Source organism: Balaenoptera borealis (assembly GCF_965194805.1).
Source record: "Balaenoptera borealis genome assembly, chromosome: 20".
NCBI classification, from domain to species: domain Eukaryota; kingdom Metazoa; phylum Chordata; class Mammalia; order Artiodactyla; family Balaenopteridae; genus Balaenoptera; species Balaenoptera borealis.
Genome location: NC_138879.1, coordinates 25,875,158 through 25,891,034, shown reverse-complemented (window position 1 = coordinate 25,891,034; position 15,877 = coordinate 25,875,158). Strand labels below are relative to the sequence as shown.

The window sequence follows — 15,877 nt, the reverse complement described above, 5'->3', positions numbered from 1 at the left end:
GCCTCCCCAAAGAAACACAGAAATAGGCAAAAAAACATGTTTCTTATTCTTTGAGACAAGTGTTCTAGTTCTTTTAATATCAACTAGATTGCTGTCCCCAAACCTGCTCATGTGGAAATTTGGTCTCATCGTAATATTCACCCCACTTTATTGTCATGTCTGTCTTCTCTCTTGGACTCAAAACACCACTCCAGTAAAGGCAGAAACCTTGGCCCAGTACAGCCCCTAGCATACAGTAGTCAATCCCTAGCATTACGGTAGTCAATCAACATTTGTTGACTAAATGATTAAATGAATTAATATGTTCTTCTCCTACCTGACAGAAAATGTAGGTGATCAAGAGTTCCTTCATCTCTTTTCTTCACATCAGATTTGTAGGGTTTTTCGATCTCCCCCCTTACTCTACTTTTCCTTATCCAATCAGGAACTAAATAGAACTTCTACCACCAAGGTGATGTTTTCCCCCTTACCTGGAATTCAAACATCCTCCTAATCAGAGGGAAAGGAAAAAGGCAACTAGTCTACTGCACTCCACCCCAGAATGCAGGAGTCTGCATTTATATAACAGTTTTGCTGAGCCAGGTACTGTGCAGGATTCTGGAGAATTGCCATGTAAGAAACCCAGCCCAGCAATATCATAAAAGAGTTTTGCTAAAAGAGCTGTGAGAGCAGAGAAGAGGCAGTTCTGGAGACATTTTTGGGTTGGGTGTCCATGAAGAGGCAAAAATTCATCTATTTGTTCCCTCCTGAAGTGCCCTATTCTGTTTTTAATAATTTTAATGATGAGAAACTTAGTTGTAATACTATTAGCTACTAGCTAGGAATCTTGTTAAGTCCTTGATTAATGCTATTTAATCCTGACATCAACCCCGGAAGGTGGAATTGCTATTTCCATTTTGCAGAAAAGTCTCAGAGGCTGTGTAACCTGTCCAATGGCATTCAGCAAGAAAGTGTTGGAATCAAGATTTGATGTTATTTCTAACTCCAAAACCATATTTCTACCTGCATAAAATGCTGTTATCCCCAATTCCTCATACTGAGCTGAATTCTGCTTCCCCATGTAAATGCCACCTATTTCCTTACTTCTGGCTTCTGTAGCAGCACACAGTTCTCTTCTGTTAACCTAATTCCTCTTTCATATTGTACTTCTAGTATTGAAATTCCGCCTTCATGTTCCTTAAGGTCTCTCTTTTCTAAGCTAAATGTCACCATTTTCTTAAACTGTATATCATAGAACAACAGTTTCAGATCTAGCACATCTAGTTTGTTAAATTCTGCCTCTTATAAGCATATTTCAAAGTAGAGGGAGCCATCATGGCCCTGGTGCTCTACATCATTCTTGAATTAAGTGAGTCAAAGGTCACCTTCTCTTTTTAGGTAGCAGAGCGACACCGGTTTATGCTAATCTGCAATCAACTAAGAGCTCTCTTGTTAATCATCTGTTCTGGAATTCTGCCAGGGATGGATGTCAAACTCTCAAGCCTCCAAGTTTCTGCACTAACAAAATCTTTTTTGAAAGTCTTTTGGGATTAAATGGATTTAGTTCTTTTCTCTTCCCATAAGAATGATGACATTTTAAACTATTCAGAACTTCAGGGTTTCTTTTCTTTCTAAGGGTAATGGCAACTCAGTCATAATGATCTTGCTCAAGACAACATTCGAAGTGACATTGCTCATGCCTAACAGGAAATATGTCTGTCATATGAAGTTTCCAAAATCACAGGAATTAGGGGAAAGGAGGAAGTGTGATGTTGCAAAAAAGAACAAGGACTTGGTATCAGGCTGAACTGGATTCAATTCTGTCTCTATTATTTGCCTGCTGTGTAACTTTGGACAAGCCGCTTAACTTCTTGAGCCTCAGCAGCTTCCATGAAAATCTAAAATATGAAAGTATTATTTAAGACCTAACATGCAGCATTTCTGTAGGATTAACAGTAATGTGTAAAGGGAATGGCACATAGCTGGCCCTCAGTACACAGTAGTTATTTTAAGTACAGTAGATAGCTGCTTCTGAAATGTGATTTAAGGAGTGGAGGAAGTACAGGACTTATAAAATATTTTCCTCTGCACTGTCTGAAATTCTTTGTTTAATTTTTTCCACAATTTAAAAAATTATGGTAAAATATATAAAACATTAAAAAAAATTAGATACATTCATAATGTTGTGCAACCATTGCCACCATCCATCTCCATAACTTTTTTCATCGTGTAAAACTGAAACTATACCCATTAAACAATAACTCCTCATTCCTCCCTTCCTCCAGGCCCTGGCAATCACTATTCTGCTTTCTGTCTCATGATTTTGACAACTCTAAGTACTCATATAAGTGGAATCATACAGTATTTGCCTTTTTGTGACTGGGTTATTTCATAAGCATAATGTTCTCAAGATTCATATGGACATATAGTATAGCATACGTCAAAATTTCCTCCTTTTTAAGGCTGAAGAATGTCCCATTTAAAAAAATAATAAATTTATTTATTTTATTTATTTTATTTTTGGCTGCGTTGGGTCTTCATTGCTGTACATGGGCTTTCTCTAGTTGCGGCGAGTAGGGCTATTCTTCGTTGCAGTGCACGGGCTTCTCATTGCAGTGCCTTCTCTCGTGGAGCACGGGCTCTAGGCGCGCGGGCTTCAGTAGTTGTGGCTTGTGGGCTCTAGAGCACAGGCTCAGTAGTTGTGGCGCACGGGCTTAGTTGCTCCGCGGCACGTGGGATCTTCCCGGACCAGGGCTTGAACCCGTGTCCCCTGCATTGACAGGCGGATTCTTAACCACTGTGCCACCCGGGAAGCCCCCACCGTTTGTATATATCAAATTTTGCTTATCCATTCATCTGTTGTTAGGCACTTGGGTTGCTTCCAGGTTTTAGGTAAACATGGGTGTACAAATATCTCTTCCAGACCCTGCTTTCAATTATTTTGGTTATACACCCAGAAGTGCAATTGCTGGATCATTGGTAATTCTATTTTTAATTTTTTGAGGAAATCCATAGTTCTCCAGTGGCTGCACCATTTTACATTCCCACCAACTGTGCACAACAGTTCCAATTTCTCCATACCCTCACACGTTTGTTGTCTTGTTTTTTGTTTTGTTTGATAGCAGCCATCCTAATGGGTATGAGATTCTTTGTTTCATTTTGACTACTACTTGAGATTCTATTGTTAAAGATTTTTATTCATTTGGGGTTAACAAGCATTCTCTTTTAAAAGGCAAATATACTTAAGAGCGATCTGTCTCTCTTACCTCCCCTGGTCAGTCTGATTCTCATGTGACTTCCAGGTAGTAACTGAACTCTAATTACCTATACTTCTCAAATCATGCACCCATAGCCCTGACATTGATTGGTTTTTCTCACGTGAGTGAAGGGATCACTGCTTGGAGTGCTGTGATTTGCTAGCATTTCAAGTGCAACAAAGATGGGCCCCATTATCAAGTATTAGAAATTAATGTTGAAAAAATGAGCCAGAGATGGGGCACTGCCTATTTGTGAAACCTATATTTCATTAAAGTTATTTAATGAATTTATTTTAAAACACTTATTGAGTCAAGCTCCAGCAGATCAGGGTACTTTCCTATTTGGCTCACTGCTTTACTTTTAATGCCTAAAATAGTGCCTAGACCGTAGAAAGGGCTCAATAAATGTTTGTTGAATGAGTGGATATATTCTACAGATATATTCTGTGGTTCTCCAAGTATAGTCCACACACTCTGGGAGTGCCTAAGATGGCTTCAGGGAGTCTGCATGGTCAAAACTATTTTCATGATGATATTAAGACATTATTTGCTCTTTTTCATTGTGTTGGTATTTTCACTGATTGTGTAAAAGTGGATGAAACTGCTGGCATATTAGGATGAATCAAGGCAGTGTGGCACCAACTTGTACTATACTTGTTGTTGTTGTTTTTTTAATTCATTAATTTATTTATTTTTGGCTGTGTTGGGTCTTCATTGCTGCGCAGGCTTTCTCTAGTTGTGGTGAGCGGGGGCTACTCTTCGCTGCGGTGTGCGGGCTCCTCATTGTGGTGGCTTCTCTTGTGGTGGAGCACAGGCTCTAGGCGCGCGGGCTTCAGTAGTTGCAGCACGCGGGCTCAGTAGTTGTGGCTCGCGGGCTCTAGAGTGCAGGCTTTTAATAGTTGTGGTGCACAGGCTTAGTTGCTCTGTGGTATGTGGGATATTCCGGGACCATGGCTCGAACCTGTGTCCCGTGTGTTAGCAGGCAGATTCTTAACAACTGTGCCACCAGGGAAGTCCCTGTACTTGTATTCTTCACTGCCACACCTAGGCAGTAAAAGAATTAAGAAGCCACTTTCACTTAAGACTATCCTTTTTTTAAAAAATTAATTGATTAATTAATTTGGTTGTGTCAGGTTTTAGTTGCGGCAGGCAGGCTCCTTAGTTGCAGCACGTGGGCACCTTAGTTGTGGCAGTCAGTCTCCTTAGTTGTGGCATGCAAACTCTTAGTTGTGGCATGCATGTGGTATCTAATTCCCTGACCAGGGATCGAACCCAGGGCCCCTGCATTGGGAGCATGGAGTCTTATCCACTGCACCACCAGGGAAGTCCCACTTAAGACTATCCTTGATGAAGCAGTACAAATGATTAGTTTTATGAAATCTCTCTCCTAGAGTATGTGTCTTTTAATGTTCTATATGATGAAATGTGACATGTACATAAAGCACTTCTGCGAATTACTGAAGTACACAGTTGTGCAATTGTCTGAGATGTGTGACTTGAACTAGATGCTTTTTTTCATAGAATACCATTTTGTGGGAAAGAATGACAAAAACTATGGTTATTCGACTTGGGTATTTGAACGAAATGAAACTGTCACTTTAAGGAAAAGAAAGTATTTCTGCCAATGATAAAATTTGAGCTTTCAAGCAAAAATTATAATTTTAGAATATGTGCTGAAGGGGAGCAGAATATGCCACCCCTAAATATGGTACTTTGGCATGTGGATTATTTCGAGCTGAAGGCAGTAACACCCAGCAGACTTAGGAAAAACTTTTACCTGTCCCTAACTACCTAATAGAATTTAGATACAGGGTCTGTATCAGAAAAAGAGCTATGACCAGGGATAACTTTTTTGTCTGAAAGACTTACCAGCATGGTTGGGCAAACTTCTAATTACCAAACATCTGCTCTTCTTCTAGTCCTGTGAATTGCCCTCCCCCTTTTGAAGCCCCAGGCCCCTATCCCAGTCTTCAGCTCAGGATGGCATATAAGTCTCAATTGCCTAACTTGCCCTTGGGTCTCATTTTTATGGAGCTCCCCTAAGTACGAAATTGTATTTTCTCCTGTTAATTTATCTTACTTCAATTTAATTAGCGGACCAGCTAAAGAACCTAGAAAAGAAGGGAAAACTTTTCTGATCCTACAGGAAAATGTGGTATCCACCAGTGAGTTTGACGGCTTCACAAGAGGGATGAGATCAGTGATGATTTTAATAAATGTGATTTTTAAAATACTGAATAGGGACTTCCCTGGTGGTCCAGTGGCTAAGACTCCATGCTCCCAATGCAGGGGGCCCGGGCTCGATCCCTGGTCAGAGAAATAGATCCCGCATGCCACAACTAAAGATCCTCCACGTGGCAACGGAAGATCCCCCATGCCGCAACTAAGACCCGACGCAGCCAAATAAATAAATATTTTTTTAAAAAAGAATCTATCATTTCTTGAGTTTTGCTAGTATCAAATAAGAGTATCCAGAGGCCCTGCTTGGGTCAGCACTGAGCTGCTTTGCTTTAAAGTGGCTCAAGCAGCTCTCGCAGCTCTGGCCATCAAAACGCACTTTTGCCCGGCCATAGCATCTTGCTCTGTCTCCGCTGATGGTCGAGAATTAAGCGCTCCCCCGTGTCACGGTGGAAGAAGTGAGGAAGACCGCTGTCCAGATGCAAAGCCCTATCAAGACTGAATGGAATTCCTGCTGTGTCCTTTTCACCTATTTCCAAGGGGACATTAGCAGCTAGCAGCGTAGTGGACGAACACGTCTCCAGAGCTCTGGGCAATGTCAAGAGCCCACAGGGACTGAGCTCTTCCAGCCAGAGTGGAGATGCGATCCTGAGGAATGTTAAGGAAATCTATTTCCCCCTTGATGGTGGACCTGCCAGTACCAGCCTTGCAGTTGAAAAAAGCCAGCCTCCAGAGAGAAGAAAAGATCTGTTCTTTTACTGAAAACTTCGGTGTGAGGAAGGGAATTCTTTTTTCCAAACCTGCTTATGGTTTTCTACGGTGAATCTATAGGGTCTAGAGACATCTCTTTCTGCCACGAAAGAGCGCTGAGTCCAGAGCAAGTTTCTGTTCTCCCTGAAATTCTATACTTCTCTTCCTTGGCACCTATGCCCCGCAGCAGGGTTTGTTTGTTTGTTTTTTTACAAATTTTTTATTTTATTTATTTATTTATTTATATTATTTTTTTTGGCTGCATTGGGTCTTCGTTGCAGTGCACGGGCTTCTCATTGTGGTGGCTTCTCTTGTTGCGGAGCATGGACTCCAGGCGTGTGGGCTTCAGTAGTTGTGGCACTTGGGCTCCGTAGTTGTGGCTTGCAGGCTCTAGAGAGCAGGCTCAGTAGTTGTGGTGCACGGGCTTAATTGCTCCGTGGCATGTGGGATCCTCCCAGACCAGGGCTCCAACCCATGTCCCCTGCACTGGGAGGCGGATTCTTAACCACTGCGCCACCAGGGAAGTCCCTGGTTTTTTTTTAAACTTGTTAAGTGAATCCTGAGCATATAAGATGTTTAAAAGAGCTGCTCAGGGGTGGGGAGCATAGAGGCTCACACCCCCTGCACCGACTGCCTTCCTACTTAGAAATCAGCCACCATCAGTGGGGCCTTCCACATCAAGACTGACCTTGTGGTACCCAATGGGGTTGTCCCACTCTTCCAACTGAATAGAGATTCCAGGAACAGCCTGATGCTTTCTAGCCCTAAGCAGACAATGGCCAACTTCCCTCTTGCCTCTAACAAAAGCAAAATGGAAATGGGGTGGGCAAGACCCACTGAGAGTGGCTGGAGGCTAGACACTCCCTGCATTCTCCAAGTTGGGAAGAATGCTGAAAAGGTCTCTGGCTGGCCCTAATGAATGAGATACTTTCACTCGGAAAATTTGATCCCTCAATTCCAAAAAAGTGATTCCAAATGAAATGGCTGAGCAATCTGAGAAGTAACTTGCAAGTTAGTACACAAACTGCCCCATCCCAAGCGGGGCCTAGAGTAAGTTCTGTATCCAGAACACTTCTTAGATGAGTGTCATGACTTCCTGGCTGCCCTCCCTCTGAGGAGGAGGACGCTGGCACCCCACACCCCACAGGTGCTCATGCTCACCTGACAGCCTTCTGCAGGGGCCCACCTGACTGCCATCACCACGGAACCTTTCCTGTAGTTCTTCCACTGTTAGTAGCATCTGGGAAATAGTAACTTTCTTTTCAGCACAGAACCATTGGGGCCACCTGTGTGGATACCCACGGCATCTCACATGAATTGGAGGTGAAAGGCATGGCTGGCTTCAAGACTTGGCAGCAGGACCTTCCCTCAGATTGTTCCAGATAAAATGACAAATTTCTCCAAACTCCTTCATCTCTCCAATCTGGTAGGCAGCCTGGTGTCCAGTGTGAGTTTGGTACTTACCCCTGGCAACCCGGAGGCCCCTGCCGTCAACGGTCCCCATGCACACCCCACTTGCTCCCATGTAACAGCTCAGAGAGTGACTAATAATATGACATTTTTGGATTAAAAAAGAAGAGTATCCACAATTATCAGAGAAGGCTAAAGATACTTCTCCATTTTCCGGCTATGTATCCGTGCGAGACCAGATTTTCTGCATTTCTTAGTCCAAAACAACAGCATAACAGAGCGAATGGGGAAGCAAATATGAGAATCCAGCTGTCCTCTATTAAGCCAAACATAAGAGATTTGCAAAATTGTAATATAATGCCACTCTACTCAATTATTTTTTGGAAAGTGTAGTTATATTTCATAAAACATATTATGTTCACATGTAATGGTTAATTATTAGTTTTAGGAGAATTAATAAATGTTTTTTAATTTCTCAATTTAAATTTCTAATCCGGTGAACATCCCACATAAACTAAAGCTCTTTGGGGTCCTTAATCTTTTGTAAGAATGTAAAAGGATCCTGAGAACAACACGTTTGAGAAAAGCTGCTTTGTGGTACGTGCACCTTACCTTATGAGCTAGCTCCACCTTACAGAAGAGGAAACTAAGACATAAAGATATAAGACCAGTTTAAAGCCACATGGTCAGTGTAGTGCTGGTTATTGTACCCCGGTCTTCTAACTCCAGAGCTTGTATTTGTGACTATAACTTTTTCCTTGAAATTACCTTTGCTAAAATTATCTTTAAGCAGATAGTTAAAAGACATTTCAACAACATTAAAAAAAAGTCTTCATCATAGTCAACGGATATTTCTTTCTTATTAAGTAGCTGCACGATCCTTCCTTAGGCTTGTATCGCAAGGGAAACTGGTGATTGCTGGAACGTCCTCAGTTCGGTTTTTGTTCGGGCAATCTGGTTTTCGAATCTGAGTTGGCGTCCCCTTGGTAACTCCGCCGGGGAACTGGCAGCTACGGGTTCCAGTTCCCCGGGGACTCTCTCCAGACTTCGCGAGGCTTCCACGCTCAGAACCCTCCCACGCTCAGCACCATCTCTGCCCTCAGACCCACTTTAGGACCTCTAGGGACGCTTCCTGGCCGCTGATTGGCTGGGCCTGACAACAATGGGAGGGACGCGGCTCCGGATTGGACGTCAGAGCCCCTTCTCCTCCCTCGCCCGCGTTCACCGAGCAGCGTCCCAAGTGAGAGGGGGATCCGGACTGCAACCAGGGCCTGGGCGGGGTCGAGCGCTCCGCCCCGGGAGCGGGGCTGCCACTAAGAGCCCGGGCCTGCGGGGGCCGGGCGTCCTGGGCACCCGGGATTGGCTTGCCGGCAACCTTCTCCCGTCGTGCACCGGGGCGCCGGCCGCTCACCCGGAAGGAGAAGCCTAGAGTCTTACTGTATGGTGGGGCACTGGCGGTGTCGCTGTGGGGAGTGGGTGCTGCTCTCAGGTGAGGGGGCGTGGGCGGGGCCGCGGGGAGTGGGTGCTGCTCTCAGGTGAGGGGGCGTGGGCGCTACGCTCAAGCTGCGGGCTTGAGAGTCAGCAGTGGCGCTTGGGTTGGCGACCTCGCTGGCCATCCTAGGGAACGAGCAGTCTCACCTCCCGGGATGAAGGCGGGTGCTTACTTGGGATCCAAGGAAGGAAACCCGGCTTTTCCGTTTATTTTTAAAGTATAAAGCATCTTTCCTTCCCACTCCCCAAGCTTAGTAGGCAAAGGAGAATAAGGACCACGTGGCCTTTTTGCTCCTAGTTCGTTAGGAATACGGGGTGGGGGTGTGTGTGTGTGTGTGTGGCCGGAGTAAAAGAGTTTGGCTACATTTACCCAAACACTAGGACTAGGAGTAATGGCAGATATTTTACGGGGACACAGAAGGCTCTTGTGCTAGATTGTGGTTGCCTTTGTTACTTAACCTGCAAGTGGAAAGACTGGCAAGTTACCCATGAACAAAAGAATGGAGCAAAGAATAGCTGAGAATAGGCAGAGCTTGGTCAGACAGGGGATCTGCTTCTACCACTTGTGGGTGTTTCGGAAGGAGAGCTTTTTGAGTTGCCATCTGGCACCACAGGGCTGAAGAAAGGGTAAGAAAGGATGGGAGTCTCGGTGGCTCAATATAAAAGTTATCACCTGATTTGTTTTTTTAACATGGCTCTTTAAGTAGTTTAAATGGGAGTGAAAATGGTGGAGCTAAAGCCTTGAACTGCTGCCTTGAATTGTTGAGACATAGGAAAGCTTTACAAGGAATCTACTTTGTAAACAGCAAACAGCTGGATTTTACCTGGAGATACTGGTGCTGGTACAGGTGGAGAAAGTAAAGGAAACTTCAGATATGATTGAAAGGGCCCAGGAAATGTAGCTAGCGCTGAGTGAGTTGCATAAGTAGCTGAGAGGATCACTGACTCTATCCTTAGTTGGATGACACATGGATGCATCTCCCAGATCATACTGCTAAAATTAAGAACTTCCTCCTTCCCCTCCAAGGGCAGAAATGAGCTTCATTTCCTCCTGAGGAGTGGCATCTACAGGGAGGAAGCTGATGGAGAATAGTAGTTGCTAGAAATTATTACTTGAAGTATAGGTTTTTGTGTTTGTTCCATTGTTTTTAAGGAAAGTTACAATTGAAACTTTTTTAGTGCCCTTTAAACTTAGTTTTAAGTATATAGCATCTTGGGAGGTCCTAGGGTTTTTTTTAAAGCCAGTTTATAGCTATTTGTTTCTAAGTGGCATAAGCCCCAAAGGAAAGGAGAGGAGCTTGCTTTCGGAGCCTTAGGCAAACTCTTCTTGAGCCTGAGAATGATGACCATTTAGTTACTAAATTATTGTTCTGAATTTGGCAAACCTTTCAAGGCACTGGAGATGTGTGAGCTCTACTGAGTGTGTGGATTTCCTTGTCATCATCTCTCCTATCGTTACTTTTGTGGAAAGACACTTCAGTGTATTTGACTCTGCTCCTGTGCTGGCAATTTACCAAATGCCTGAAAAGAGAAGAGAAAAAAAAATTTTGTTTAAATCTTAGGAGGTTGATTGTTCACAGTGAGTTGGCCTGCTCTTTTTGATCACAGCCATTTGCTTACATCCAGGATGTTATACATCAGTTGTTACGGAATTGGGATTTCCCGCCTTTCAGTTCAGGACTCCTTTGCAGTGGTGACTGCATCAGCTGAAAAATCAGAATGTCAGCAAGAATACTGTTGAAGATGGCATTGCAATCACAAAATTTCCAGTTTGCTCGACTGTGTAGCCCAATTTTGTCCTATATCATGCAGCTTCATCTCTGCGTGCAGTGTCTGTGTGTGAAGAGACCTTCTGGTGTACTGAAAAAGACTGGAAAAGCTGTGTGCTCTGCTAATTTTATGGTGTAAATGAGTTCCCCTTCTCTTGAAATGTTAGCCGTGTTAGCACAACATAAAGTAGAAGGAAACTCATTACACACTCTTCTAATGGTAAGGCAGAACTAATAAGAGAATGTGTTTAAAATTAATTGTGGGACTGTAAAAATGAGTGGGTGTGTGAATGGGCATGGGGAGAGGAGAGGGAGAGCTCAGAGATAGTCTTCTTTTCCCAGGAGCCAGCCTGGATCATTTGTTGGCAGTACATATTGGCTGAACTCAGTTTTCATTTCAAGGTAAATTGGAAAGGGATATTAAACCTTATTGTTCCACTCTTAAGAGAGGAGAATGGGGTGGAGGCGGCAGCCAGGGTGGATGCTGTTGGAGTGGTTCTAGGAGTGAAAAGATCAGTGCTGTATTTTAACAGAAGGTGACATCATGGGCCCCTTTGGACTTGAGTAATCCTGTGCTGCAGCCTTCATGGTCCCCTTGTTAGAGTGGGCGATGTCGCTGCACATGTAAACTGCCACACTGGGGGAAATCAGTGGCTTAGGCTTTAATGAATCTTTGCAAAGGAGCGGAGAACATCCTGAGTTGACCTGTGCAGCTGTGGGGTGCTTGGGCAGTGGTATAAACTGCATGTCGAGAGAGGAAATGATCAGAACCATTGGCTTGGGTTCTGGAGATGGGATTAGATAAGGGAAGGTCACAACTGGGCAACCCACTCAGGTGCCCCCGGAACTCCCCAACTCTGAGATCTGCCTCTGGGGCGGTGACTGTGCTTAGCAAGACAAAGAGAGACTTAGGAGCAAAGGCATTTGTGGGGTTTTGGTTGTCTCTAAACAGCTGGGAGGGGGCAATGTTAGGCTCACGTAGAGAGCTGTGCTGTGTGTGCCCATGGACACTGCTGTGCCTGCAGTTCTCAGGCAGAAAGGTTTTATGACTCAGCCTGCCTGTTCTGGCTGCCTGAGGCGACAGTGTGTAGACCTGAACATGTTTTGGCTAAATGTGGCCTGGTTCAGGGTCCCCGCCATGGTCTGAGAAGGGAGGCAAATCCCCCAGGGCTTTTAGCTTGGCACCTAGCTCATGTAGCGAAATTGTTTTGCTTCCTCTTAAGTTTTACACAAGAATAAAAAAGTTGCCTGGATTTCCCCAGGGGGGCGTCGATTAAAAATTTTCAGGGTTTTGCCCTGGCCAAGAGAGATAAGAGTAGACGCATACTAACAGTGATTGATCCTGTGTCTTCTGTCCCTCATCAGATGTTTTCTTCCAATGGGCTTTTGGTGTAGAATGTTGGAGAACCAAGAGCAGGAGGTAAGCATGTGGTCCCCGGGGAACAGGTGGGTAAAAGTTTGAGGGGATTTGGGAGATTCAGATATTGCTTGGTGGTGTTCTTCTGAGAGTAATACCTTGGTGGTTCTGATGAGCTCAAGGTCAAGCCAGGAGAGGGAAATCAGTAGTAAAGGCATTACTGGGAAATGAGGTTCCATTTTCACTAACTTTTCCATTCGTTGGAATGTACTAGAATGTAAGCTTCATAAGGGCAAGGATTTTTGTCTCTTGTTCTTGTTCTACCCCAGTGCCTTAGCACAGTGCCTGCCACATACAGGGTGGTCAGTAAATATTTGCCGAATTGAGTGAATACATGAACAAATGAATGAATGAAAGTTGGTGTTGAGTGGAAAAATCTGGCAACCTGTGTGTCGAGGCCGCCTTACTGTGTGGCTGAGCTGAAGCTAAAGGAGCCTTTCTTCCCTCCAGGAGGTGATCACTGTGCGTGTTCAGGACCCCCGCGTGCAGAATGAGGGCTCCTGGAATTCTTACGTGGATTATAAGATATTCCTTCACGTAAGTGCATCCAATTTTGATATTGGGGTCAACACCCTCCAGGGCTGAGGGCCAGTCTTGAGGCAGAATCTGTTTATGGATGTTTTGACAGAAGTAAAGGAGGGAGGAGAGGAAAGAGAGCCTGGGGTTTGCCTGAGAGTTGTTTTCAGGCTGCCTGGTGGCACCTTGCTCTGCTTGGAGCCCTCGATCAGGACTGTGGGCTGGTGGCTTGGGTCCTTAGTGAGAGTGACGATGGGGAGTTCATGTGAACTTGGGCTTTTCCCACTAAAGCCTTTTCATGTGCTGCCTCCTGTAGACCAACAGCAAGGCTTTTACTGCTAAGACATCCTGTGTGCGTCGCCGCTACCGAGAGTTTGTGTGGCTGAGAAAGCAGCTACAGAGAAACGCTGGTTTAGTGTGAGTTTGCTCTTGTTTTTTTCTTGTGTCTGAGACTGGCTTTTTAGGTGCTTACTTGGCAATTGCAATTTACAATGAAAGCAACTTGCCAGGTACTAAGGACATTGAGAAATGTATTCTTAAATTATGTTTTCAAGTCAGTGAAAAAAGTAAGACAGCGTTCTTATTTCTAATATTTTGACCTAACAAAGCCAAATAAATCTGAAAAATATTTTTCTTTTTTAACATGCATAGGGCTAAATAGTCTAGGGCTAAAGAAAGGTACTGCTGGCTTTTTAAGTGTGCTTCACTGGTTATGAGAAGCTTTTTAGCCTCTGGAATAATTTGACAGGTGGTGTTCCCGTCCATTTGATATATAAAAAATTGTGATTTTTTTTTTTTTTCCTTTTTGTGTAGAGACCTCTATCCAGAGTTATAACAGACTGAGAGCCTTAGGAAAAGCAGTATTGTTCACTCCTCACCTGCGTACTTCAAATAAGTCCTAAAACTTGAGACAGTTTAGGACAGTGATTCCACCACAGGGTGGTCACTGAATGCTCTGGTGACCCTGTTGATGATGTAGCCAGTTAGTTAACATGTGGGACTGATAAGGCCATTGTCATGGGTCAGGCCCTAATAAGCCAGTTGGAACTTCCACTGAACAGACCCTGCATCCTCTAGTCTGGCCTGCCATTTTTAATTTATTTATTTTATTTTTATTTTTTTTTTGCTGTATTGGGTCTTCGTTTCTGTGCAAGGGCTTTCTCTAGTTGCGGCAAGCGGGGGCCACTCTTTATCGCGGTGCGCAGGCCTCTCACTATCGCGGCCTCTCTCGTTGAGGAGCACAGGCTCCAGACGCGCAGGCTCAGTAGTTGTGGCTCACGGGCCTAGTTGCTCCGCGGCATGTGGGATCTTCCCAGACAAGGGCTCGAACCCGTGTCCCCTGCATTGGCAGGCAGATTCTCAACCACTGCACCACCAGGGAAGCCCTGGCCTGCCATTTTTAAAGCATGTGCCATGCTTCACAGGAGAGGCTAGGGAGGCTTGAAGAGTTTGTGGATGATTTGCTACAACTCGACTACTTTTAGAAAATTCCAAGCATGTGACCTTCCAGGGCTGGAGAAGGTAGTCTTAATTTACACAGAAGGACCCATCATTCTCCATGTCTCTGTGTCCAAGTTTCTTCCTTTTTCAGTAATAGATGATGGTGGGAATGGGCTTTGTAAACAGTGTAATCCAGCAGCATGGAGTTTTTAAGTCATAGACTTGGTTCAAATACCAACTCTGCTGCTTACTTACTAGCTGTGTGACACTGGGAAATTTACTTAACTTCTCTGTTTCTATTTCCTTACCACTAAATTGGGGACACTAATATCTTTCTCATGGGGTTTTGGGGAGTGTTAAACGAAGTAAGGTTAAATTAAAACATTTACAGTGCCTGACACACACATGCAGTCAGTCGGTGTTAGTCTCCTTCCCCTGCCACCTTATTAAATGCTGTTTGTATTGATTTGCGCCTCTTTTTAGGGGATTTCCTTGATCGGGGACTGGAATGACTGTCTTGGATGTTACTTATCTTGGGCGTGTTACATTATGTGATCCCACAGGCCTGTACCTGAACTTCCTGGGAAGTCAACCTTCTTTGGCAGCTCAGATGAATTCATTGAGAAGCGACGACAAGGTCTGCAGCACTTTCTCGAAAAGTGAGTGGACTTGGCGGGCTAGCACTTGCCTCCTGGGGAGGGGCTGGGGGGTGAGGTGTGTGTGCCGGGCAGGATGGCCCCTGTGAACATACAGGCACATTCGTGTCAGATGCCTTTCTTGCACCCTTGTGCCTTCAGTGCTCACTCAAGCCACAAGGCCTTCAGAGGATGGGCTGGGGAGAGCCACTGCTCGGGGTGATGCTCTGTGTTGCCCTACCTGTGTTTGCCCCAGGGTCCTGCAGAGTGTGGTCCTCCTGTCAGACAGCCAGTTACACCTCTTCCTGCAAAGCCAGCTCTCGGTGCCTGAGATAGAAGCCTGTGTCCAGGGCCGAAGCCCCATGTCCGTTTCCGATGCCATTCTTCGCTATGCTATGTCAAACTGTGGCTGGGCCCAGGAAGAGAGGCGGGGCTCCTCTCACCTGGCTAAAGGAGACCAGCCTAAGAGGTAACTGAAGTGCTCTATTTTGAGACACCAGTGGCTAGGATTATTGTAACCTGGGCCAGTGACGTGTCCATTGGTAGAGAAAGCAGTAAGGTCACAGCGTCAGTGGCCTTTCAGAAGGGCCTCGGCCTCCTTGTGCATGGTTCTTTCATTCCATGCACAAAGGTCTTGTGTCTTTACTAACTCATCCCTGGGGAGCGTGCTCTCCTATTGGAACCTGAGGAGAAAGAAGAGAAGGCTTTCTTATTTGTTTTGTTCTTTATCCTCTCTCTCAACCCCCGTTTTCTTTTACTTTTTTTCTTAAATAAAGTGCATTGTTATTTTTTTAATTAATTAATTAATTTTAAAAATAGCGTTAGATTTCTCTTTTTTAAAAATTTATTAAATTTATTTATTTTTGGCTGCGTTGGGTCTTTGTTGCTGGGCGCGGGCTTTCTCTAGTTGCGGCGAGCAGGGGCTACTCTTTGTTGCGGTGCGCTGGCTTCTCATTGCGGTGGCTTCTCTTATTGCGGAGCACGGGCTCTAGGCGTGCGGACTTCAGTAGTTGTGGCATGCGGGCTCAGTAGTTG

At 44.7% G+C, this 15,877-nt stretch overlaps 1 protein-coding gene across 16 annotated transcripts in view; it reads left to right on the top strand.

The window, feature by feature from the left end:
* The first annotated feature begins 8,820 nt into the window (after window positions 1–8,820).
* Window positions 8,821–15,877, top strand: part of SNX11 (sorting nexin 11) — a 51,326-nt gene continuing 44,269 nt past the window's right edge. For 5 of the 16 annotated variants that reach the window (XM_082373196.1, XM_082373209.1, XM_082373195.1 and 2 more), the window contains exons 1-7: window positions 8,991–9,063; window positions 11,177–11,236; window positions 12,200–12,254; window positions 12,702–12,788; window positions 13,084–13,184; window positions 14,771–14,866; window positions 15,099–15,311. In XM_082373196.1, coding sequence (XP_082229322.1) covers window positions 12,213–12,254; window positions 12,702–12,788; window positions 13,084–13,184; window positions 14,771–14,866; window positions 15,099–15,311 — 539 coding nt within the window. In that variant the 5' untranslated portion in view covers window positions 8,991–9,063; window positions 11,177–11,236; window positions 12,200–12,212. The other 11 variants (XM_082373202.1, XM_082373203.1, XM_082373201.1 and 8 more) reach the window with 11 other exon arrangements.